Here is a 23,943-nt window from a genome sequence, read left to right as displayed (position 1 = left end):
ACGGGAATAGTAACATTGTGATTAGTGGATACTAAGAGTAATGTCATGAGTCCCTGCTGTCAGCCTGTGTACAGGCTTGAAACAGTTGCAGAACAAACCTGGAATAGTACTAACTGCTGTTGACAACTCAGTGTCTCAGTTCAGTGTGTTTCTGTTGGGGACTTTTTGAGAATAGCCTGTTTGTTTCTTTCTTTAAGCAGTCATTTGAAGATAAGAATCAAAAGCTACTGCTAATGTAAAAACTGTCATTAGAATGGAATTATTGTAATTATTTTTTTTCCTGGCTGTGCTTGAAAAAAGTGTGGGAAGAGTTAAAATTCGAAGTACCATGGATGAGGTCGAGGAGTATCAGAATTTTTTGTGTGTTCCAGTTTTTACTTTTTTATTGATACACACTCCTGGTTTGTAGAAGACTTTTAATTGCCGCTTCACAAGAATTTAAAGGACTTTCACACTGATGCTGCATGTCGAGCAATTTCAGCAGGCTAGTGCTGGGCCTGTATCTACTGTCAGGAGGTGTTGGCCTGTGAAGTTCTTTTCAATAGTAAGGTACTCAATAACTCTGCTTTTTTTCATAGGCAGACTTTTTTCAAGAATAGTTAACACTTAGATTTTTCAGAAAACAGCTCTAGAGCTTGGAATATTAACAATAGCTCTTGCCTAGATCTCTCATTTCATGCTGAGGAGGTCCCAGTCCCTGCGGAAAATTTTATTTGATGTCTTACTGAGGATTTCAGCAAAGTATTGTGGACCATAAGACGCTGGGACATAAGACAGGAAAAGAATCTGATGTCCTGTATCTTCTCTGCAATGTTATGTAATCACAAACTGTATGTCTTCCTCTTTTTTTCTCTTGTAGTACCTGTTTGAGAATGGTAGAATAGATAACATTTTTACCGAGCCCTATTCCAGGTTTATGATTGAACTTACAAAACTTTTGAAAATCTGGGAACCTACAATTCTTCCAAATGGTAGGACAATTATTTTGTTTTGTGTAGCTGCATGACAAAGCCGTATTATAAATAAATTAGTATTTTCTCAATGCTATGAAGAAGAGTGTGATCTGAGGCATTCACATTAGTCTTCTCTTTCTCCACCATGTAGTTGCTCATGGTAGACTTAGCATCATGGATTTTATGTCTTGTCTCTACCAGTTAAGGATTACACTTGAATATACCTTTGCCTCTGATCAATCTCTCAACACTATTGAAAGAAAGGCTTCCCATTCCTGTGGTCAACATGCTAGTTCTTCTCTTCCATCAAGTTTTAGCTAATCTTTTTTGAATACAGGTAGCCAGCATTGAATGTAGCACTGGAGATGAGTTACTGCAAATACTGTGTACAGTTGCGCTGGTATTTCCCTGTTAGTACTGGAAATACTCCTGATAAATCCGAGAATCACATTAGTAAACGATTGGAATCTTGTCTTGGCTCCTCAATTCCAGGTTCTTTTCACCTCAGTCACTTCCAATTTAAGAGTTCCCAAAGTCTGCAGATATTTTTAATTGGTCTTCAAGAATGATCATGCAGTTTATAAAGCTGGACACCAGCTGTATTAGTACATAAGATCTTTTTCAGAGTATCAGTGAAACTTGAGTGATTTTTGGCAACTCTGTACGTGGATCCACAACTGGCTTTTCATTTAGAAAATGAACTTTTTATTTAATGCGGAAATAATCCAATTACTTATTGACTGCTGCATACATTGATGGGTTTTTTTCACAACAAATCTGATATAAGCCCCCATATCTCCTTTTCCTAACTGACTTAGGGTAATCACAATGGGCTATTTGTATATAAAGATAGTACGTTTTAAACTCATGCTCTACGTCTTAGGAATTACACATTTTTGCAGTTGGCTGACTGTGGTTTAATACAGTGAAATTACAACTTAGCGAGATTCTGGTGGTGCCTGCCTCCTTCTCTCCATTCTTCAGGTAGTGGAAGATCAGCTTGGTTCTCTGCTCCATCTTACGTTCGTGCACGCAGGGTTCTTGGTTTTATCAGAATTACGAAAGCTTGTGATAAGTCTGAACTTGGTCGGATATGCAGTTCATTAATATAGGAGGTTAGCTGAAAGAGGACTTATATGCATTTCTAATGGAATCTGCCAACTTAATTTTACTCATATCTGCCTGCCCACCCTGCTTATGTGTGATGTTTTCATTGTTTTTGGAAAATTCTTAAAGTCTGCTAGATTAGGGACAGCCTGTAAAGGCTGTTCATTTGCGACCGAATGTGGGGACACCCCTAAAACTGCATAAATAACCCTCTTCTTTTTTCTTTGCCCATTGTCTCCAGGTTATATGTTCTCGAGAATTGAAGAGGAACACTTGTGGGAATGTAAACAGCTGGGTGCATATTCCCCTATTGTTTTATTGAACACACTGCTATTCTTCAACACCAAATACTTCCAACTAAAGAATGTCAGTGAGCACCTGAAACTATCCTTTGCCCATGTTATGAGACGCACCCGAACTCTGAAGTATAATACTAAGATGACTTATTTACGTTTTTTCCCACCCTTTCAAAAACAAGAAGTAGAATCCGGTAAGTGGATGCTTTCTGATCATCTGAACTTTGGCAATCATATTTGTATTGGCTGCTCCTTTGTTAAAAAAGGACTGGGGAGAAAAATAGGTTATGCAGTAAGCAGAGCTATGAATAGTTTGAGTTCTGCTGTTATCCTGTACATTTTCAAGATCTTTTCACTCTAGTAAGGAGCAAAGAGAAATTCTACATGAGCCAAGACATCCAGCATAAACTTACAAAAGAGGCTCCTGCAAATTTGTTTAATAGGCTTTTATAACATCCTGAGCTTGCATAAAGCTTTATTAACTACTGCATGAGTTAAAGGCCTTTTCTGAAGTCCTTCTCTCAGGACTTCATAATCTTGAGGTCCAGACCTCTGTGGAGCCCTTTTAATTCCCAGATTATCCCAGGTCTGTGCGGTGGAGAACAGCAGTTTGGATGAAGCTCGGGGCTGGCACATGAGTGGGGACTACCCTCTTGACCTCCGAGGCAAAGAAACAGAGATTTTTTTTTTTTTTTTTTTTGCAGTTGTTTTTTTGGTATTTGGAAAAGGGAAGTCTTTGATCCTATTGGCTTAACAGTTCCAGTGTGTTACATAGATTCTGCTTGATTAAGAAAAAATATATCTTCCCTATTTTTCTGCTAAATACTAGTTCTTGCTGATTTTCTAGAGGAGGAATGGGCTACAGACACCCTGTAGCATATGCAGTCTGTGCCCCGTGCAGCTGACCAACCTAGCTGACTCGCATGTGACAGATAATCTGTTCAAATAGCGTGTTCCTGTGTGGTGCAAAGTCCCATCAGACTGGTGCTGGGCTAAGTGATTAGGGCTTGTTCTTGAAAGTGCTGTTTTTCAATCAACCCGTGATGCCATTTTTGTGTATCCAGATAAATTGTCTGTAGGCAAAAGGAAACGCAGTGAAGATGAGGAGAATCCAACAGCAGTGGAAATGGCTGAAAATACAGATAATCCCCTGCGATGTCCAGTCCGACTCTATGAATTTTACTTATCAAAATGGTAAGTGACAGGCCTTGATTTTTTGATGTGTATGTAACTAGAACAGGCTTTTAGGCAAGGGTCCCACTCAGACCTTTTGTGAGTGTGCTGTGGGCTCCCCTCTCCAATTCCTGGTCCCTCGGGGTGAATGGAAGCATGCTGATCGGACGGCCAGCATCAGCACTGCTGCTGGACTCAGCAAATAGGTGATGTTTGTTACTGGTGTTAAGAGTAGAGTTACAGAGAGAGGTGTTCTTTAAATGCCTGTTTACGCATACGCAGGGTGTGAAAGTAATTGGGGGGCTTTATTGCAGTGACCATGGCATTCTCATCTGCTGTAATTCCTATATAGGATCCTTCTTTTGAGAAGCTTAAAACTAATGCCCTGACATCCTATTCCTTGTGAAAGAGGGTGGGAAAACTGTGAGTTAAGGAATACTGCTGATAGCTTCTGCCTGCTGAAACGTGAGATGAACTTTTATTTAGGAGTTAGAAAGGAGACTGTGTAGCAAGGACATAGATATAAATAATTTTGTCTTTCCCGTTTCTGTATAAACTTTAGTTAGATCATTGAGCAGGTGGAATATGATGTTCTTCTCCTTTCAAAGAAAATACACATGCAAAATGAAACAGCATCTCATTAGTGTCAGCTAAAACTCAAATAAATCACCCTCAAAAATGCACCTACTGAGCGTACTTCAAAAAGTCCCATTACTTAGGCAAAGGCGTGCCTAGCAGCTGTCCTTACTCTGTCTTCCTCTTCTTACCTTCCTTGTCTTCACTTGCGTATTGTTAGAAGCTTGTAGCTGTCCTTGGGCTGGGAAACCATTTTCATGCTCCCCGTCATCTATCAGAGCTGAGCCCCTGCAGTGGTGCAAGCAGCAGTAAAAATTCACTTTGCTGTTTTAATGTGAATATTGCAAAGCCAGGCAGGAGGGATCCTTGCTCCAGAGGACTTTGTGTCTTCCTGCCAGAGCCTGAAAGCTGCCTCGGGGTCAGGCGGTCAGTCTTTCAGGCAGGTGGGCTCACCGTTCTGCACCATGAGCAGGCAAGCTGGGGTTTGGTTTTGCTAGCTCCTGGACACTCCCTGTGCCAAAGTACACGGCAGTTCTGGAATACTAGAACCAGTTTAATTCGGAGATTGAATGTCAAATACACGTCTATCAACCATATCAAGATGGTAGTACCATTAACTGGATGATACTGTGACTGAAGAACCACGTCTGTGAAGAAGCCACTTTAATTTGCTTATTTTCTTTATAAGCAACTAATGCTAAGTGACCTGGAAACAACTGAACTGTACCCTAAGTTGAAGGGGGGAAAACCAAGTCACTAACAAAAAGATTTATGTTGTTTAAATTACAGTCTTGTCGTCTCAATGTAACTTTCATTTTCTTTGCTGTTTGTCCTTCGCGTTTTTGAGTAGGACTGTTGGTGCTGCCTTCCGATAATGTGCTCTTCCTTTCTTGACGTTGACAGTTCTGAAAGCGTGAAGCAGAGAAGTGACGTATTTTACCTTCAGCCTGAGCGCTCCTGTGTGCCCAACAGTCCCATGTGGTACTCCACGTTGCCAATAGACCCGGGAACCTTGGACATCATGTTAACACGTATCCTTATGGTGAGGGAGGTACACGAAGAACTTGCCAAAGTCAAATCAGAGGACTCTGATATTGAGTTATCAGACTAACTGAAGTGGGTATTTTCCTTTGAGTACACATCAGAAGCACCAAACTGTGAATACGTCCAGCCTTTGGAAAATGTGTATCAAATAAGCCAAGATAGTCACCTACAGGCATATTTTGAACCACAGTGGATGTACAAACTGGAACTGGAAGGAAGCAAGCTGTGTAAGCTGCAAGAAACAACGTCCTGTGGCACCGAGAAATCCTCTGAACAAACTCAAGATGAACTGACCTGTCTGAGTGGTGCATAAATCCTTTACCTGGTTAGGATTTTTAAAAGTTGTGAGATATTTTTAAGGAAAATGGTTGTGTAAAATCTACCATAACAATGTTGGGCATGGAGAGCTAGACTGTGGCTCACGTGACTTCTCAGCCTGCTGGCTGGCAGTCCTTGCTGCCAAAGAACACGTGGAGATCCTGGAGCTCTTCACGAGGACAGGAGAGAAAGTGGTGATATGTAGACAGACAGACACCTTCCGTTATAAATACACGTACACTTGTGCTTTTATAATTTTTTTTTTTGAAACTGGGATCAAATGTTAGGAAGGCAGAAGCCGCTGGCGTGTCTGCCAGGGAAGCTCTCTAAGCGGACAGCTGCCTGGCTGCTGTTCGATGGTCACGATGCCAGAATCTAGCTCTCGGTCCAGGCTGATACCAGCTCGAGCTCTGTTCGGTCTCCGACGCGGAAGAGGTGCTGTAGGTCAGACTTCAGAGCGATCATGTTACGGGACGAACATTTCTGGGGTGTGTACAGGAGAGTGGCTGTCCTGGGGTATGTGCAGAAAATCCCTTACCTAGCCCAGTAGCTCTGCAGTCTGTCGGTTTAACCTAGCAAATACTGTGGTGCGCGGAAATTTTTTTTCCCTTAAGGCAGCTTTCCTTTCTCCTCTTTCCCTACTCCTACGTTTTTGGTTATTTTATAAGGCAAATCTGGAGAGCCTTCTCATTTCAAACGAAAGACACATGCACTCTTTCTCTTTCCACCTTTGCAACGCGCGCAGTGTTGTACAAAGGATGCAGTATTACTGTTGACAACAGAACTGTGGTAGAAAATTACCATGTGTGTTTTTTTCCCACCCCACCCAAAGAGATTTAGTCATAGTGTTGGAAATTGAAAGAGATTTTTTTAAGGTTTGGCTGTTACTGCGTCTTTTTGAAGAGAAAAGCTCGCACGTGGCGTTTAGAGGACAGGACATTATCAGATACTGTCTGTGTCTCCGTTTTCTCAAGCTACAGATGCGTGTTTCTGATGACCAGTGGTCACAAATTCATTGGAAACCCAGCCTATTTTTAAAGAAGAGAATTGTATGGTTTTTATCTAGCTCTGGTCAGTTATCCATCTTCTGTAACAGGGGTCTGATATTTGATCTTGTCACTAAAATTTCAAGAGATGAAAATCAACAGCCTTGAATTATATTTCCTTTTTTTTTGTTTTGTTTGTTTTTGTTTTTTAATTATTTTTTTAGCAGTAACAAAAGTAATTTAACAAAAATAAAATCAGAAAGTAGTCTATTGACGTTGTGTACTCGGTAGTCCTGTCCCTGCCTGTAACAGATTTCACTGATGTATTTTTTAATACAGAAAACTATGTGAAAAGTAAACCTGCCCCTGATTCTGTCTGATCAAAGCCCACCTGTGTCTGTCATTTCTGATCAAAGAAACTGCTCTCTCCATGTCCTGCCCAATGCTCCCCGGGGCAGATGTTTCAGCCGTGATCCGTGCCCTGCCAGGAAGCTGCCCAGGCACTGGGAGGCTCCGCGATGCTCCGTAGGCTGATTCTTGTGCTGTGAACACGAAGCTGTCCCTCCCCGTGGCGATACGGACGTAGTGAAAGAGCAGGCGCGGTGTTTGGCATTGGGATGGTTGGTAGAACGTTTCAGGGAAAAGGAAATCGTTCTGGCAGGGTTAGCGTGTAGGTCTGCGGGGGACAAAGCAGTCGGTGCTGTGTCCGGTGCGCACCGGCCTGCCCAGACCCTCGGTGTCGGTCGGAGAGGGGAAGGCTCCAGGGATTTCTGTATTTCCTCCGGCTGCAGCAGGCTCCTTCGCCCGCTCCCGGCCTCCGCGGGCTGTCCCGAGGCAGCGAGCACGGGAGCAGCTGGGAAAAGCCGTTGGGAGGGCAGGCTTGCGCTGGGTGGGGATCGGCTAAACGAGTACCACAGCGGAGTTTTCCCTTCATAGACATTAAGAAGCATTCCCATAGAATAAAGTAGTATGTTTGTATCTTATGAGTAACGTACACATTTTTCTTTCTCTGAAGACCCTCACTCTTCCTCGTCTGTGAACACTGTCACGTATGTTAATTTTTTCCAGGTACTTGGCATGAAAGATATTTGCCCCTCGTATTGTCTCAGCAAGGAAAGTTAAACCGCTTTAAGCTTGACTGGCTGAAGGCCAAGTTGTTAAACGTTGTGCTGACTCCTTTTGAGCGGCTCGGAGATGAGAAAGGTTTCGGTGCAGTTCCGTGATGCAGTTAACAGAAGTAGTTTTCGTTTTAATTTCTCTGGTGAGGTACCTTCTGCTTGGGGGCCCTTCGGCAGCGGTGTGCCTTGTCCGGCGTGTGCCTGGGCTGTCTTTGCCTCTCGAGGAATTTCTGGTCAGCCTGGCTAGAGTTCACACTGATTTACAAGGTGGATTACCTTGGAGGATTAAAATACATCTCTAGATTATACACACAGGGTCAAAGTTCTGAACACCTGGACCAAGTTGTTTATAATAAACATAGCTGAATCATTTGCTGACCGTGCAACAATGTTTATTACTTGAAATATTCTTTTAAGGAGAAAAATCATGCTGTAGTCTCAGAGTGGACAGAGAAGCGACAAAGATGAGTGTGAGAAAGGAAAACGGAAGATGGTGCTTCCAGCTAGCAGGGTTTCTGTCGCTGCGCCTTCCCGCTGCTCGACGCGTGCCGTTGAACGCCCCCCGCGCTCCGTCTGCGGGGGTGACGGCGTGGCTGCGCCGGCCGGCGCGGGAGCCTGGAAGTGAGCTTGTCGTGTTACTCGTTACCGAGGGGATTCGCGGTGCTGGCTGCTAACACAGGTCTTTGGATTTTGCAGAGATTTTTGTTAAAAGGTTTCCGGAGCGTGGCTGTTCCCTCCGCGGGGCCGGCGGTTTCCTGGCGGATCTCTGCGAGACGTGCTCGGTGCAGCCCTGCTGTTCCCGCCTGGCTTCGGTTGACGTAAGAAGGAAACGGGGCGCACGTTAAATGCCACAGAAGTAGGTGCAAAAAGAAGTTAGATTATCTTACGAATTATTCTGCCAACTACTGATCTAAAAGAAACCCCTGGATTTCTCTGGCGGTAGTCTGCAGCCGAGGGGTGTCTCCTCGGAGGCTTGCGGTAAGACGGCAGTGCAGCTTCCCGGGGCTGAGCTCCGACAGCGGCGCGGCTCCCCGGTGCCGGTCCCTGCCAGCGTCACCGGCGTGACTCTGAATGTGCAATAAAGTCTCTGGGTTTTGGTCACAATCTCAGTAACTCTTCTCGGTCCCTTGAGCAATGGTTTCACTGTTGCCTTAAAAAAGGAAAACAGAACAAATGCTGGGGTATAAAACCCTCCTGGCACTCTTCTCGACCCTCCGGCACCGTGCTTGCTGTCTGGGCTGGAGTTTGGCCCCCGTCAGTACAACAGGTTCCTCCCCTCTCTTCCTTTCCCATCATCCATTTAAAGCCTCCCTAGCAGAGCCGAGGCAGAGTTAAGGTTCGCTGTCCTGTGTTAGGTAGCTGCTGTCTGCAGGACGTCCCCCGTCGCGTTGTCGGCCTCACAAGATTTAAGGAAAGAAGTTTTGAGCAGTTGAGCTACTGAGCAGTTACTGTTCCTTCCTTTTGCAAGAGAAACGATCCAGTTTTGAGGACGGCGTTTCGTAGCTGTGGCCGAGGAGAGAGTGTAGCGGGAGTTTCTGGAGCCGTGAAGCCGGGCGGAGCGTGCTCTGCCCCTTGGAGCCGCGGGTCGGAGCGCAGGCTCGCCTCGCGGGCGGCTGGTGCGAGCGGAGCCGGCGAGAGCCACCGCCATGGCCAGGACAGCCTCGGCAGAGGAGAGGGCCAGCCCAGCCCCCGCGCCGTCGCCGCGTGTGCTGCCGTCGGCTGCCCGAGAGAAAGCTCTTTCCCAGCGCGACGGCTGCAGATTGGTCAGGCAGGTAGGATGAGCTCTGCCTTTACTGAAACCTTTTTTTGCACAGTATTATTGCATTTTTTAAAAAAGTCTATTCCAGCCCTTTCTTAGAAGTTGAATTTTTTTAAACAAAGGGGGAAATAACTCGGTCAGTCTGTCCTGTGGCATGAACAGATTCCCTCTGACGGCATCCCGTGGCTCCCGTGCCAAGCCCAGAGCACCTGGGCGAGCTGCACAACCTGGCATTTTTACCTGCAGTTCCTTCCCTCCACCATTTCCAAGGAGCGTTTGGTAACTTTTGTGTTGAGCTTTATGAGGAAACTCTTCTGGACATGCCAGAAAGAGCGAGTAGTAACGGAGCGAGTGGTGGTAGAGGAGCCGTTGGAGGGTGCCAGGAAGGGTGCTCTGGGCAGGTGGGCGATTGTACACGGAAGGAACTAACAGGAGTATTTAAGTCTCTGGGTTTCATCATTTCATATTCAAAGCATCTCAGCTGGATGCTATTAAGGAAAATCCGTGTGTGTGCGCATGGGCCGTAGATGGGACAGGCTGCGATAGAACTGGAATTTGAAAGCGTTTCGGTTCCCGCGCCTCGCGTGCTGGCTCTTCTGCTGTCTCGTGGCTAATGGCAACATCTGCAACAGCTTTTTTATTTTTCAATTTTCATCAAGAGATGCTGCTGCCACGGGGGACATCAGTGCGCAGTCAGCGGCACCAGTGCTAGATGGGGTCTGGCGAGCGTTGTGAGGCTGTGGAGTGGTTTTAGGAGTCAGAAAGGCTCGGAGGAGCTCAGGCATCTTGGATTCTTCTAGCCGCACTGCTGCAGTTTCCTTTGGACAGGGAGATTCACTGAGCTAATGGTTTTTAAGCAGATACGTGGTTTTTATTAAAGAAACAAGACCTGAAATACCTTAGATTATCACCTGCTTGGAGGGCAAGAGGGAATTTTTCACAGTTAAACAGCCAAGCTAAAAACCCTGAATCTCCAGACGAACACAGAGCCGGTCCCGCGTCCCGGCATTCAGACTCGCGGACGCGGGCTGCGATGGCCGCTTAGCCGTGGCCTGGGTCGTTTTGTGGTTCACAGGCAACTGTGAGATACGGCAAAGAACGGCATACCTAGGGTCTGAGGTGTGCCGGTGTCTTGACAAAGCCAGAACAAGTTGAACAGGCCTTCTCAGCCGGCTGGGAGCCAGGCTTCCTCGTCAGAAGGGTGTGGTGACCACTCCTGACGTTCTCCCCAGTTAAGCCACTGACTCATTCTGCAGCCCAGGACCCAGCGCACACCTCACGGCTGTTGTATCGATGAAGCCTCCCGTTCCGTCCCTTGCCCATCTGTACCTCGGTTGTACCCATCCCTAAATTGGCCGGACTTTCCTACCTCGTTTGGGCGTTATGAGGCTAAATTCTGTAGGATGCTTTGCAGCCCCGTGATGAAAGGTGCTATGTAACTGCAAAGTGTTACTTCAAAAGATTTAAATAGGTCACCAGTGTGTCATAACCTATATTAAAAAGACTTTTTCTTATATGAGAATTTATAGAGTTCAATGTATGGTATTAATAAGTGAATTATTGAGACCCCAAAAATAGTTTCTGTTTGAATCGTATCTGTATTCTGGAAAAGTGATTAAAAACCTTTAACCTTAATAAAAGAGTACATCCTCATTTCCTGTATGATCTTGGAATCCAAGTTTAAAGGCAGGTTCTCACAGATTTTAAGGGGGGATAAGGGCTATTTGTTTTTAAGCCGGTGTTAAAATAGCAGCTTCTGATCTTCACAGCAAGCCGTGGTCTCTCCCACACGGCTGTCCAGCAGCTCACACCGAGTTTTGCTCCTCGCCGAAGCCTCCGAGATCGGCTGTGAGTAGCTCAATCCCCAGCTGAGCTTGCTACCCACACCCCTGTCCCCAAGCCGGACGCAGGGGAGGCGGTGGCTGCTCGAGCGGTGCCCGACGCCATCAGCGAGAGGAGAGGCCTCGGGCCCGGACATCGCCTTCGCGCCGCCGCCCTGAAACGCCAGCGTGGCCCGAGAGCCGCCCTAGCACGGGAACGCCATCGCCCACCCAAGGCCCTCGTCACACAGCGCCTGATGGGGCTTCCACGAAGGGCAGGGGACGTCTCCTGGGTTTCTGAGGGAGGTCCCGAAGGCTCCTCTGCGTTCGGAGCCACTGGAGCTTCACTCAGTGCAGCTGTGAAGGCCCCGACCACGCGGCTGGTTTACACGATCTGAACTGTGTGCGGGCGAGTGCCTGCGCAGCCAGCGGAGCCTTTGGGTTTAAAGCGGCTGCTGAGGAAACAGATACGGCCACTCACGAGCCAAAAAAAATTAGAGGAGTGCTGATTAAATGTTCATCCCAATGATGCACATCCAAAATGATGTGCGGCAGGCGCAGCCACGATGGCCAGCAGGCAGCACGGCTGCGTGGCGTGAGCGTGCGGAGCTGCAAGGGAGAGTATTTGTTTTAATGGAGGCTTAATTGTTTTTATTGTTATTACTGCTACGCAGCTGACGCTTTCATACCCTGGTTTGCGGCGAGCTGGGTTTGCGCAGGGATGGCTGGTGTTTGCTTCAGGAGAGAGGGAGAATTGGGAATAGGCTGAAGAGCGGTGCCCGTGTGTGAGCTGCAGGAGTGGTGGGGAAATACCGCGTCCGCTTGTTGGCTAGCGCTGCTGCTTCATGCATTTATCTTGGGTAATTAATCACAGGGAGTAGAGTAACGGGAGCGCAGCTGGGTGCCAGGGAGAGCCCCGTGCCTGGGAGGCAGGATGGGCCACGCCACGGGTCAGTGCAGTCCGTCGCCACGCAGAATCTGAATTAAATGCAGTTTATAACCAGCCTACCTGCAGCCCTGCCAGCATCTCCCCGCGGGAGAAATGGCATCCTGGGGTGCATTAGGAGGAGTGTGGGCAGCAGGGCGAGGGAGGTTCTCCTTCCCCTCTACTCTGCCCTAGTGAGGCCCCATCTGCAGTGCTGTGTCCAGTGCTGGGCTCCCCAGTTCAAGAGAGATGAGGAGCTACTGGAGAGAGTCCAGCAGAGGGCTGCGAGGATGAGGAGGGGGCTGGAGCATCTCTCCTACGAGGAGAGGCTGAGGGAGCTGGGCTTGTTCAGCCTGGAGAAGAGAAGGCTGCGAGGGGACCTTCGAAATGCCTCTAAATATCTGCAGGGTGGGGGTCAGGAGGACGGGGCCAGACTCTTTCCAGTGGTGCCCAGTGACCGGACAAGGGGCAACGGGCACAAACTGAAGCAGAGGAAGCTCCAGCTGAACCCGAGGAAGAACTTCTTCCCTCTGAGGGTGACGGAGCCCTGGCCCAGGCTGCCCAGGGAGGCTGTGGAGTCTCCTTCTCTGGAGCTATTCCAGCCCCGGCTGGACGCGGTGCTGTGCCCCCTGCTCTGGGTGACCCTGCTTGGGCAGGGGGTTGGGCTGGGTGACCCCCAGAGGGCCCTGCCAACCTTGAACCTTCTGTGATTCTGTGAGAGAGCGCAGGACTGAAGCAGCTGCAGCTCTGGGTCCGTTCCCGGACCACTGCGCACGCCGGGGCCCCGACCGCACACCGACCACCCCGACACCCCCGCCTGCAAACCACCTTTATTGGTCTCAAGGCATTCGTTGCTCACGTGGAGCCGCAGATCTGAAGCGGGCGGCCGAATTGCATGGGAGGTCTGGGGGGGGCTTCCCAGCGCCTGGCAGAAACCTCAGGCGCCTTCTTCGCTTTCCTCGGGCTCGTCACCCGGCGCCGTCTTCCCCGCGAACAGCTTGGCGCCGGCTGCCGCACCCAGCGGCCCCAGTGCGGACGTCAGCCCGATCTTGGTACCGAGGGAGAAACCTGCAGCTCCTGCAACGACGGGAGAGGTGACGCCGCGGGAGCATCGGTCGCTGCTGCCTGCTGCGGGACCGGGCGCGGGGCAGAGACAGCCGAGGGCCTCTCCAGGCTGTGCCGAGAGCCGGCGGCGAGCGGGCTCCGCTCCCCGGCCACCGCCAGCCCCGCTCCGGCCAGCGCAGCCGCTGACCGCGGGCGTTGTTCTCGGCGGCAGAGCGGATGCCTGACCTGCACGGCCCCGCCGGCCTCAGCCCAGGGTGCCCTACCCCAGCAACCCTTCCCACCACCTTCGGATTTCTCCCTCGCTCCCACCCAGTTTTGGGCGGCTCGGACGGGTCAAGGGGCTGGTTTGGCTCCGCAGCGCGTGACCCCCGCACCCCTCGGCCGCGGCCCTGCCCGCTCACCGATCGACTGCAGCACGGCCACGACGCTGCCGGCCGCCACGCCGCCGCCGTTGGCCATGGCCGCCATTGACATCATCTTGGCCGCCATGGACCCAGCGGCGATGCCGGCGGCCGTGAACCCCAGCGCGTAGATGGCCAGCGGGACGCCGACGAGGGCCACCCCTGCGGGCAGGACACGGCGGGGTCAGCGGGGTCCCCGCCACCCACCCCCTCCCCAGGGCACCGAGGCATCGGAGCGGGGAGCGCGGGGTGCGGGGCTGGGGACCCCCGTTGCGGGGAGGGGAGGCGGGCAGGGCTGACCCTCACCTGCTCCGACAGCCGCTCCGATGGCCGCGCCCTGGATTGTCTTCCCCATGGCCGAGAAGGACCGAGGCCACTCGGGGACCGCGCAGTCTCCAGGTCCGCAGAGCCCCGCGGTGCTCCCTGCCCCCTGCCCCCGACCGGGAACGGGAACGGACCCGGGGCCGCCCCGTCCCGCCCCCCCCCGCCCCCCCAGCGTCACGGCCCGGGGCGGAGGCGGAGACTGCGCTGGGGTGACTTTATTGGGGGGGTCAGATACAGCGGGGGGGGTGATGGGAGAGGTGCAGGGGGTCCTGGGGAGGGGTACCGGGGGCGGGTCTCAGCAGGATTCCGGGGCGGGGGGTCCCGGCAAGCATCAGTGAGGGTCCTGGGGGGGAGGTCAGGGGGGTCTCAGCAGGATTCTGGGGTGGGGGGTCGCAGCAGGTATCAGTGAGGGTCCCGGGGGGTCCGGGGTCTCAGAGCAGGGCAGCCCTGATGACAGCCCCGATGGCTGACAGGGCTGCCTTCACGGCCGTGGGGAATCCTGCTGCTCCTGAGGAAGAGGAGGAGAAATCAGCCCGCACCCCCCAGCCCCGCCATGGAGCCCCCCCCTGCGCCCCATTGGGCAGGGAGCACCCTGAGCAGGAGCAGCCCCCCCCAGCCCCCACCTCCCCGCTGCCATCAGGCGTCCCCACAGCCAGGCCAGCAGGGCCACACCGGGCACCCCAGAGCTGGTGGGTCCCCAGGGGTCCCCATGCCCACCCCAGGCCCCTGCCGCGCTGCCGGCAGCGCCCGCCGAGGCCGAAGCACGGGGTGCACCCACGGCCACCCCGCCGGCAGCACTCACCCAGCGACTGCGCCACGGCCACCATGCTCCCGGCAGCCACGCGCCCGCCGTTGGCCATGGCGGCCAGGGACATCATCCTGGCGGCCACGGACCCGGCGGCGATGCCGGCCGGGGTGAAGCCCAGGGCGTACAGCAGCGACCGCACCACCGCCATGGAGATCCCTGCGAAGGAGAGCGGTGGCCGTGACCTTCCCCAGGTCCCCCAGGCTGCTGAGCCCCCCGCCCCGGGTGGCTCCCAGCCACGCGCGTCCCCCAGCCCTGGAACAGGGCTCAGCGGCCAGAGCCCCCCAGCCGGGGCACCCGTGGGGTCCCGCACGTGGGCTTCCCGGGAGGGGCCGAGCGGCAGCGTGTTGGGGAGGGGGCAGCACCCCCCCGAGAGGGGTCTGCGTGTGCAGCGCAGCAGCGTGAAGCTTCAGGAACGTGATTTATTCCCGCATGGCGTCGGCCATCCCCGTGCCCCCCAGCGCCTTACCCATCCCTACGGTCGCCCTGATGGCAAGGCGGGCACAATCTGTAACGAAGGGGAGGTCGAGGGGGGTCAGTCGGCGGGGCTGGAGGGGGGGGAGCTGCGAGGGGTTCCTCCACCCCCTCCCCGCGCCCCCGACCCCTCCTGCCCGCCGGAGCAGCGGGTGCCCCTTCCCGGGAGCATCCCGGCCCCCCCACACCACTGGCACAGCGCGATGCCCCGGCCCCCTCCCACCAGAGCCCCTCGCCCCCCCATGTCCCCCCGAGCCCTCCCTCAGGAGCAGAGGGAGGTTTGCCCAGCCCCCCCGCGCTGTCCTGCTGCGGGGTCCCGACCCCCTGGGCTTACCCATGGTGGGGCTGGCTTGGGGGGCAGCTGTGCCGGGTCCGTGCGGAGCTTGGTCCTTCCCGCAGCAAGGACGAGAGGTTTTTCCATGGGCGGTGAGTGAGGCTGGTGGGGACTGCAGCCACCCCCCCCCCAGACTCCCATCCTGCCCCCCTAAGAGCTCCCAGCCGCCCCACAGAGGCAGAGACGCCCCCCCCCCCAGTCCCCCGTCCTTCCCCCTAAGAGCTCCCAGCCACCCCACAGAGGCAGAGACCCCCCCCAGACCCCCGTCCTGCTCCCCTAAGAGCTCCCGGCCACCCTGCAGAGGCAGAGACCCCCCCAGGCCCCCGTCCTTCCCCCCTAAGAGCTCCCAGCCGCCCCGCAGAGGCAGAGACACCCCCCCCCCCAGACCCCCGTCCTGCCCCCTTAAGAGCTCCCGGCCGCCTCGCAGAGGCAGAGACCCCCCCAGGCCCCCGTCCTTCCCCCCTAAGAGCTCCCGGCCGCCTCGCAGAGGCAGAGACCCCCCCCCAGACCCCCGTCCTGCCCCCCTAAGAGCTCCCGGCCGCCTCGCAGAAGCAGAGACCCCCCCAGACCCCAGTCCTTCCCCCCCTAAGAGCTCCCAGCCACCCCGCAGAGGCAAAGACCCCCCCCCCAGACCCCCGTCCTGCCCCCTTAAGAGCTTCCAGCCACCCCGCAGAGGCAGAGACCCCCTCAGACCCCTGTCCTGCCCCCCCCAGATCCCGCGTTCCCCCCAGCCCGGGGCTCCCCAGCTTCTCTGCCAGCCCAGCAGGGTAAGCAGCCCCCCCACTTTTGTCCCCCCCCTTCGGAAAAGGGGTGCTGTCCCCAGACGCCTATCGCGCGCCCACCAACCTGCCTCGATGGCTGCGGGGCCGCGGGTGACGTCAGGATCCAGATAGCGAATTTCCGAGAAATCGGGCTGCTGAGTTTCGGTTTCCTGCGGTTCTGGGACCCCCCCGGGCCCTCCCCCGCTGGGACTCGGCTCAGACCCGTGCCCGCATCGCCCCCTGGCTCTGCACCGGTGAAGCTCCGGGGTCTTCCGCGGGGGCTATGGGCAGCACGGGTGGTCCGGAGATTTCCACGGCCCCTCCGGCTGCCTCCCCTCCCCCAGCACCAGCCCCAGCCCCATCCCGCAGCCCCCCCCCCCCCCCCCCCCTCGCCCCGGTCCCTGCGCCCTGCGGGGCGGGGGGCAGCCAGCCCACCCTCGGGTGCCATAGCGCGCGCCGCTGCAGCTGGTTGAAGGGGACCAAATCCAGTTGCAAGTTGATCTGGTTCCTTTTTACCAGCCCCAGGGACGCGCCGTCTCTGCCGGAGGCACCGCTCGGGCCGGTGCTGGCGCGGGGGGTCCTGTCGTGGGGGTCCCAGCCCAAAAATACATACTTCTTAACATTCCATAACGCCGGCCGACTCCATATGGGCATATGAAGAAGTATGTAGGGTTGGGAGGGAGAGGCGGGCGGCGTGGGGCTGGGCACGCAGGGCTCACTGCTCCAGCAGCGCCCGCTGGCTCCCGGTGACGGAGGGCAGGGGCTGTGGGGGGCATCCCCGGCGGAGCCCACGGCCACGCCAAAGCCAAGGGACCCACGGGTTTGGATAACGAGGCGGTGCCATGGGCGAGGCCGGTGCCCCAGACCTCTGCTCGGGCGGGCGATGTGCCCGTGGGCTGGCCTTCGCCAGTGGTGGGGTGCCCCAGGACCAGCCGAGGCTCAGAAGTTTGGGCACCGCTGAGAAGATGGGGGTCATGGCCAAGCAGTGAGAAGATGGGGGCCATGGCCAAGCGCCGAGAAGATGGGGACCAGGGCCAAGCGCCAAGAAGATGGGGGTCATGGCCAAGCACCAAGGAGATGGGGGTCATGGCCAAGCGCTGAGAAGATGGGGACCATGGCCAAGCGCCGCATCCCGTGAGACCGCACGGCTGGTGGCAGCGAGTGCCGGCGCTCGGAGCCACTTCTGCATGGGGGGGGGATCCCCCTTTGGCCCTGGCCAGCCGGGGTCAGCGCTGGTGGGGGTCCCATCACCCACAGCCCCCCCACCCTGCCCGGCTCGGGTTCAATGCCGGGAGAAGGATGCGGGGGTCCGGGCCCTCCCCACGCCGCAGTTCTGGGTGGGGGAGGCCGGAGATGCCTTCGCCCATGGGAGGGGGTTCAGTTGAGGTCTGGAGACCATAATGGGGGTGCAGGGGGGGCTCCCCGGCCCCAGCAGAGCGTGGCCAGGGCAGGGCGATGGAGGGGGCGAGTGTCACCCCAGCCCACCCGTGCTATGACTCCAGTGACCTTCCTGTCCCCAAACTGGTGGCTGGAGCGATGCGATGGCCGGGTGCGGGGACCCACCCCGGGGGTCCCGGGCGGAGGGAGCGAGGGGGTGCATGGGGGGCCGGGCTGCAGGCAGCAGGGCCGCAGGGCTGGCCATGCCCAGCGCAGCCGTGAGTCAGCGCCAGGAGCCGTGGCCACACGCGCTGCAGCTCCCTGCGAGGAGCCGGTGGGTGCCAAGCCCACCCTCACCGCGCCGGCCCCGCTCGCAGCACCCGCAGGCAGCGGGGACGCTGCTCGGTGGCCCCCCCCCCGAGCCACCCACCATCGCCACGGGGAGCAGGGCTGCTGCCAGCACGGCCTCGGCCCCCCAGGATGCTCCACCAGCACCCCAGGGTCTCCCGCACGGCACCGGGGACCCCCGCAACACGGCTCCCAGGATCCCCGTGACACAGCACCGGGGACCCCCCGGGACACAACACTGGGGACCCCTGTGACACAGCACCAGGGACCCTCGCGACACGGCATTGGGGACCCCCGCAACACAGCTCCCAGGACCCGCACGACACAGCTACCAGGATCCCCACAACACAGCACCGGGGACCCCCGCAACATGGCTCCCAGGACCCCGTGCTCCCCTCCCCCCGGGGCACCCCGTCTTGCCTGGTCCCAGCCTGGGCCACCCCTGCCCGCTCCCCACGCCCCTCCTTGCCCCTGCCCCACAGCCCATCTCTGCCCCACCACCCTCCCAGTGCCCAAACGCTCCCGGTCTTCAGAACCCTCCGCAGCCCTGGGGGGGTGGGCCCATGGCTGCAAGCACCCCAAGCCCCCCCCAGCACTGCCCTTGGTGGCTGCAGACACGTCCCCAGCCGAAGCCCTGCGGGGAGCTCTGCCCTGGGGCAGCCCCTCTCCCACAGCCCCTCCGTGCCCCCATGGAGCCCCCAACCCGGGCAGCCCCCGGTTCCCCCCTCCTGTCCCGAGAGCAGCTCCCTGCTGGGACGGGCTGGGGGGCACTGGGGGCAAAGGGCAGGGGGGAGCCGGGGGGCTGCCAGGGGGCTGCCGGGGGGGCTGCCAGGGCTGGCTGTGGTGGCACCCATGCTCTCACACGGCACCCAGCAGCCCCAGCCTGTCTATAAAAGGAAGAGTCTTTTTTCCCCCCCCGCTCCCCCCCAGCTCTGCAGCCGCTGCCTCGCAGGGGCCAAGTTCTGCAGCGGGGCCCCCCCCCAGCTGGCTCCCCCCACCTCGCCCACCCCCAGCAAACCCACTGCAGCAGCAGCTCCGGCCACGGAGCAGCCTAAAAAATTAAAGAGGAGGTCCAGCGAGGGAGGGGGGTGAGGGGGCGCGGGTGGAGGGGGTCTGGGGGAGCCCCCAGCCCCTGGCCTGCTGCCCCTGAGGGCATTGCCCGTTTTGGGGTGGCGGTGCGCAGCCCTTGGAACCCCGGCGGGCCTGGCCGCGGTGCCCAGGCTTTGGGGGTCCCTTCCGGCCCCACTCCCCGTGACCGAGGGCACCCTGGCTCCCTGGGGAGGGGGCGGCTGGCCCTGCTGCAGGGGGGCATCCTCAGGCCAATGGGCTCCACCCGCCGACCCAAGCACCCACTACCCACGACCCTTCGGGGGTGCCCCATTTCCCCCCCACCCCACAGAGAGTTTGCTGTTGGCCCCACTCCTCTGGCCGGGCTAGCCCCAATAGTGGGGGGGCCACCGTGACCCCCAGACCCACAGCCCTGGGGCTGCTCCTTCCCTGCCTGCGCCAAGCTGCTGCCAGGAGCTGAGTGCAGGGCTGCGAGCGGCAGCAGCACCCCCATCTCCAGCACCCCCAGCCCCAGCATCCCAGCCTGAGCACCCCCAGTCCCATCACCCCCAGCCCCAGCATCCCAGCCTGAGCATCCCCATCTCCAGCATCCCCCAGCCCGAGCAGCCCCAGCCCCAGCATCCCAGCCCCAGCACCCCCAGCTCCAGCACCCCCAGCCCCAGCACCCCCAGCCTGAGCAGCCCCAGCACCTCCAGCCCCAGCATCCCAGCCCGAGCATCCCCAGCTCCAGCACCCCCAGCCCCAGCACCCCCATCTCCAGCACCCCCAGCCCGAGCATCCCCAGCTCCAGCACCCCCAGCCTGAGCAGCCCCAGCACCTCCAGCCCCAGCATCCCAGCCCGAGCATCCCCAGCTCCAGCACCCCCAGCCCCAGCACCCCCATCTCCAGCACCCCCAGCCCGAGCAGCCCCAGCACCTCCAGCCCCAGCATCCCAGCCCGAGCATCCCCAGCTCCAGCACCCCCAGCCCCAGCACCCCCATCTCCAACACCCCCAGCCTCAGCATCCCCAGCTCCAGCACCCCCAGCCCAAGCATCCCCAGCACCCCCAGTCCCAGCATCCCAGCACCCCCCCTGCGAGCATCCCCAGCCCCAGCCCCCCCAGCCCCCCCAGCCCGAGCAGGGCTCGGCACCAGCCGGCCCGGCTGAAGGTTAAACGCGGGCTGCGGGCAGAGCCCCGCTGGCCCCCGCCGAGCCCGCAGCCCCCTCCCCGCTGCCCACTCACGGTCCGGGGGTGCTGGCGGCCGGGTGCGGGCAGGGCTGGTGGCCCGGTGACCCCCGGGACGGGCTCGCCGCCCCCCCGCTCGCCTTGACTTTGCCACAGGACTCCTCGGGCTCGTCCGCAGGAGCTTGCGGCATCCTCCGGTTCAGCGGGAGAGGTCCCCGCCGGGGGGGGGCAGGGAGGGCTTCAGGCAGACCCTGCCCGCGGTGCGGACGCCTCCGGGCGCAGGCGAAGACCCCCCCGCTCGCTGAGCACCCCGCAGCCCCCTCCTCGCACGCCCCGGCCCGGGCTCGCTGCCCCGGCACACGGCGTGCCCAGCTCCGGGGATGCTGTGCCCGGAAACCCACTCCCCCCCGGACGGGGCAGCCAGGGACCCCCAGCCCGGCCCCCTGCCCCGCATCCCCAGGGTGCCCAGGGGGGTCCTGGGGGGAGCCGGCATCGCTGGGCCCAGCAGCAGCCCGGGGCAGCTCGGAGGGGGAAGCGGAGCCCGTGGGGTGCTCGGGAGGGTGAAATCTGTCACCGGGGAGCCAAAGGGGCTCCCCTGGGCCGGGGGGACCCCACGGGGCCGGGGATCCCCAGGCTGCCCAGGGCCACCCGCGCTGGGTGTCCCCAGCACCCACGGGGTGGCTCTTTGAGCCCCCAGACCAGCAAAGCCGGGGGGGGGCACAGGGCTGCTCTGCCCACCCGGGACCCCACTGCCGCCCCCGAGCTTCCCCCCGCTCCTACCTCTGCCTGGGGAGGGCTGGGGGGCTCGGGGGACCCCGACCAGGGGCGGCAGCGAGGGCAGGATGCCGGGAGACACCCGAGCGTGGTTCCCAAAGGGAAAAGCCAGAAAAAGCAGCGCGGCGTCCCCGGCCCCCGGCCTGCCACGCCGCCCTCCCCAGCCCGGGTGCTCTCTGTTTGCCTGCTATTTTTGGCAGCCCCCGAAGGGCTCCTCTCGGGCTATTAATAACGAGAGTGCGAAATGCGTTTGGCCTCTCCTATATAAGGAAAGGTGGAGGCTCGGAGGCAGCTAAATATACTGGCGCGTGCGGGAGCAAGCGGGAGGCTCTGGCACCGAGTGTGGAAAAGAGCTTGTTTGAACAATGGAAAGACGGACTCACCCGGCAGACGGGGCCCCGCACGGACGGACAGACGGACGGAGGGATGGACGGAGGGCGACGGTGCCCGTGGGCCTGCACGGCAGCACCCGCATGACGCCCCGTGGGGCCCCGCTTCGGCAGGACGAGCGGCGGAGGTGCCCGCAGCAGCGATGCTGTGCTCAGCCCCCCGGCCCGAAGCAGCCGTGGGCTCCCCAAAACGGCCGTAACTCACCCCCGGGGCCAGCGGTGACCCGTGGGTCAGTTACACCGGGTCTGTGCCCGGCCAGGAGCGGGGTGCTGGGGAGCAGGGTGGGCTCCGGCGGGCGACTGAATCCCGCTGGGACACAGCCAGCACAGGCTGCGAGCCCCCTGCGCACCCCGGCCTCTCCCTGCCCTGGCTCTGTCCCCCCGCTCCGGGCTCGGGGGCAGCTCCTGCGGCCGGGGGCCACGCCACGGTGCTGGCAGTGTCCCCAGGAGCCACCAGCATCCCCACAGTGCCTTTGCTCGCAGGGGCTGCCCGTACCCATCCTCACAGCGATGCTGCCTCAGCTATTCCCCGCTCCACGAGGAGGTCGTTACCGTTACCGGGAACCGCAACCGTGTCACCCTAGGGCTGCCGGGGCCCCGGGTGGGCTGTGGGAGCCGCTGCCAGCGCGGCCGCCGAGAGCCCGGCTGGAGGAGGCGAAGCAGCAGCAGATCCAGGGAATCCTGATGCCAGGCGGGCGCTGGGGAGCCGTGCCAAACCCACCGGGTCGGAGCAAGGACAGCGCAAGCAGAAGGGTGAGAACGGTGTGCGGAGGAAAAAAAAAAAACAAACGTGCTCTCCCTCAAGGCTCCAGCAAGAGGTTTTTCCTTTTTTAACTCCTCCTAGGCACGGGCACTGCGCAGGGAGGGACAAGCGGAGCTGGGAAGCTCGGGGCTGTATTGGCAGCTACACCGGGCTCGCCAGCTCCGTCGCCCTGGTCTCAGCCTCCGCCGCCTGCAGCGTCGCAGAACCAGCGGCCACATCCCCGCAGCCCCTTCCCCCATGCACCCCCTCCCCTGGGCTGCGGAACCCCCAGAACCCCGGGGTGGGCAGAGTCCCCGAGCTGCGACCACGGCCGACCTGCCCTCCCTCAGCCAGCCAGGGACCCCCCGCCATGCGCGTCCCCCTCCTCGGTCTCTCAGGCTGTGGGGGGCCTGCGACAAACCCCGTTTCTCCAGGATTTCTCTCAAAGGAGCCTGGGGTTGCTCGGAGGCTCCAGAGCAGACCCCGATCCCCCCAGGCAGGAGCAGCCCTTTGCCCCTGGGGCAGAGAGAAGTCCTGGCTCTCCCCACACCGCCCCGGTTTCACCCCAGAAGCTGAGCCCCGAGAGCCCACAGCCGGGGGACACGGGGCATCCTCACCTGCGGCCACCAGCTCTGTCCCTCACCACCAGCGAGCGCGCGCCGGGTTCCCCCCGCACCCCTGCAAGGAGCCGGCAAACATCAAGCGATGCTGAGCAGATGGCAAAGGGAGCTGGCTGGGAGCGGGCAGCCCCTCGGAGAGCTTCCCGCAGGGACAGCGAGGGAGCGGGAGAAGGAAAACACAGCAGAGCCGGGTGACACACAGCAGAGAGCACGGACGCAACGGCAGGGACCCCGCCGAGCTCCGACAGCAGAGGGGAGGCAGACAGGAGCCCATTCTCCTTCCCAGAGCCAAGGGCTGCTCCAGGGCAGGCTCCTGGCTGCCAGGCAAGGGTGAGCGACGGCAGCGGGGCGATGCCCGGGAGGGCCGGCGTGGCTCTGTCTGGCTGCTGCCAGCTGTGTGGGCTGGGGACCCCAGCAGATTTGGCTTCTCAATGCCCTGAGGTGACACTGAGCAGCGCGAACGCCACGGGCTCCAGCCCAGGGACCACGTGTGATGCTCAGGGACGGAAGGGCAGCCCTCAGGGTGAGGTCACCCTGTGTCCCGCGGGGCCATCGGGTCCCTTCGGGCTGCTACGGTGCTCGAGGGTGTTCTCTTCGGCAGCCGGGCAGCTGCCTTGTCTCCTTGCCGGACTCTGCTCATTAACCCGTGCTCCCCTGCTCCGTGCGAGGCAGTTCTCCCCGGTGTGGGTGCTGCCATGTCGCTCCCCAGTGAAATCAATGGTCAGACCCCGTTCCGGCTGCGGGGAACAGCCCTGGGCAGGCCAAGGGACTCCGCACCCGGTCAGAAGACAACCAGGGGCAAGAGGGCCTGGGGGCTCAGCCTGAACATCAAGTCCAAGAAGCAGAAGCGAATTCTGGCTGTGCTGAAGCCGGGGCAGATAAACAACCTGGGGGTCACAGCACCGGCGCAGGGCCCACCCCCCACGCAAAGCACAGCGACCGGCACGGGGAGGCTGCCACGCTGTCGCCGAGCACGGAGGGCACTTGGCCGCCTGTCAAGCAAGCTCTTGGCAGCCCCGCGCGCTGCGCTGGCACCAGAGCAGGGGCAGCCCCTCGCTCAGCAGCACCCACCGAGACCCCGCGCCCGGGGCGAGAGGACGGAGGGAGCACGTCCAATTCCGACACCAAGAGCACAGCGGTCTTATTAGGAACGGTCCCACAGCACAAACCGGAGAAAGAAGCAAGCTGAGCAGCAGCGAAACGTTGTCCCTGTTTATTCGC

At 58.6% G+C, this 23,943-nt stretch overlaps 3 protein-coding genes across 7 annotated transcripts in view; 1 reads left to right on the top strand and 2 right to left on the bottom strand.

Moving 5' to 3' along the window:
- LOC104330612 (zinc finger MYM-type protein 4) overlaps window positions 1-10,983 on the top strand; it is a 45,815-nt gene extending 34,832 nt beyond the window's left edge. For 4 of the 5 annotated variants that reach the window (XM_075438152.1, XM_075438156.1, XM_075438153.1 and 1 more), the window contains 4 exons: window positions 860-971; window positions 2,302-2,550; window positions 3,421-3,550; window positions 5,009-10,983. In XM_075438152.1, the coding sequence (XP_075294267.1) occupies window positions 860-971; window positions 2,302-2,550; window positions 3,421-3,550; window positions 5,009-5,216 (699 nt within the window). In that variant the 3' untranslated portion in view covers window positions 5,217-10,983. Of the gene's footprint in view, window positions 1-859; window positions 972-2,301; window positions 2,551-3,420; window positions 3,551-5,008 lie in introns of those variants that run through there. The other variant, XM_075438157.1, reaches the window with a different exon arrangement.
- Window positions 10,984-12,891: 1,908 nt separating this feature from the next.
- Window positions 12,892-13,990, bottom strand: LOC142363463 (interferon alpha-inducible protein 27-like protein 2A). Its single transcript, XM_075438158.1, has 3 exons — window positions 13,848-13,990; window positions 13,542-13,703; window positions 12,892-13,152 (listed from the first exon to the last, which is right to left on the bottom strand). The coding sequence occupies exons 1-3, from the start codon at window positions 13,894-13,896 to the stop codon at window positions 13,013-13,015; spliced, it is 351 nt and encodes a 116-aa protein (XP_075294273.1). The 5' UTR covers window positions 13,897-13,990; the 3' UTR covers window positions 12,892-13,012.
- Window positions 13,991-14,065: 75 nt separating this feature from the next.
- On the bottom strand, window positions 14,066-21,446 carry LOC142363413 (uncharacterized). The gene is made up of 7 exons (XM_075437902.1): window positions 21,355-21,446; window positions 20,978-21,193; window positions 16,325-16,520; window positions 15,479-15,533; window positions 15,140-15,178; window positions 14,668-14,829; window positions 14,066-14,373 (listed from the first exon to the last, which is right to left on the bottom strand). Exons 1-7 carry the CDS (start codon window positions 21,444-21,446, stop codon window positions 14,297-14,299), a joined length of 837 nt encoding a protein of 278 aa, XP_075294017.1. The 3' UTR covers window positions 14,066-14,296.
- Between the last annotated feature and the right edge of the window lie 2,497 nt (window positions 21,447-23,943).

This window comes from Opisthocomus hoazin, chromosome 17 (assembly GCF_030867145.1).
Source record: "Opisthocomus hoazin isolate bOpiHoa1 chromosome 17, bOpiHoa1.hap1, whole genome shotgun sequence".
Taxonomy (NCBI): domain Eukaryota; kingdom Metazoa; phylum Chordata; class Aves; order Opisthocomiformes; family Opisthocomidae; genus Opisthocomus; species Opisthocomus hoazin.
Note: the sequence above shows the minus strand (reverse complement) of the source record. Positions and strands in the feature narration are given on the sequence as shown.

Coding starts and splice junctions, on each gene's coding strand:
- LOC142363463 (XM_075438158.1), bottom strand. CDS start 13,896: ATGGGGAAGACAATCCAGGGCGCGGCCATCGGAGCGGCTGTCGGAGCA. Junction 13,704..13,847: donor CGGAGCGGCTGTCGGAGCAG/GTGAGGGTCAGC, acceptor TCCTGCCCGCAG/GGGTGGCCCTCGTCGGCGTC. Junction 13,153..13,541: donor GGCCGTGCTGCAGTCGATCG/GTGAGCGGGCAG, acceptor CCGTCGTTGCAG/GAGCTGCAGGTTTCTCCCTC.
- LOC142363413 (XM_075437902.1), bottom strand. CDS start 21,446: ATGCGGGTGCTGCCGTGCAGGCCCACGGGCACCGTCGCCCTCCGTCCA. Junction 21,194..21,354: donor TGCGGGGCCCCGTCTGCCGG/GTGAGTCCGTCT, acceptor CGTTATTAATAG/CCCGAGAGGAGCCCTTCGGG. Junction 15,179..15,478: donor CCAAGCCAGCCCCACCATGG/GTAAGCCCAGGG, acceptor CCTTCGTTACAG/ATTGTGCCCGCCTTGCCATC.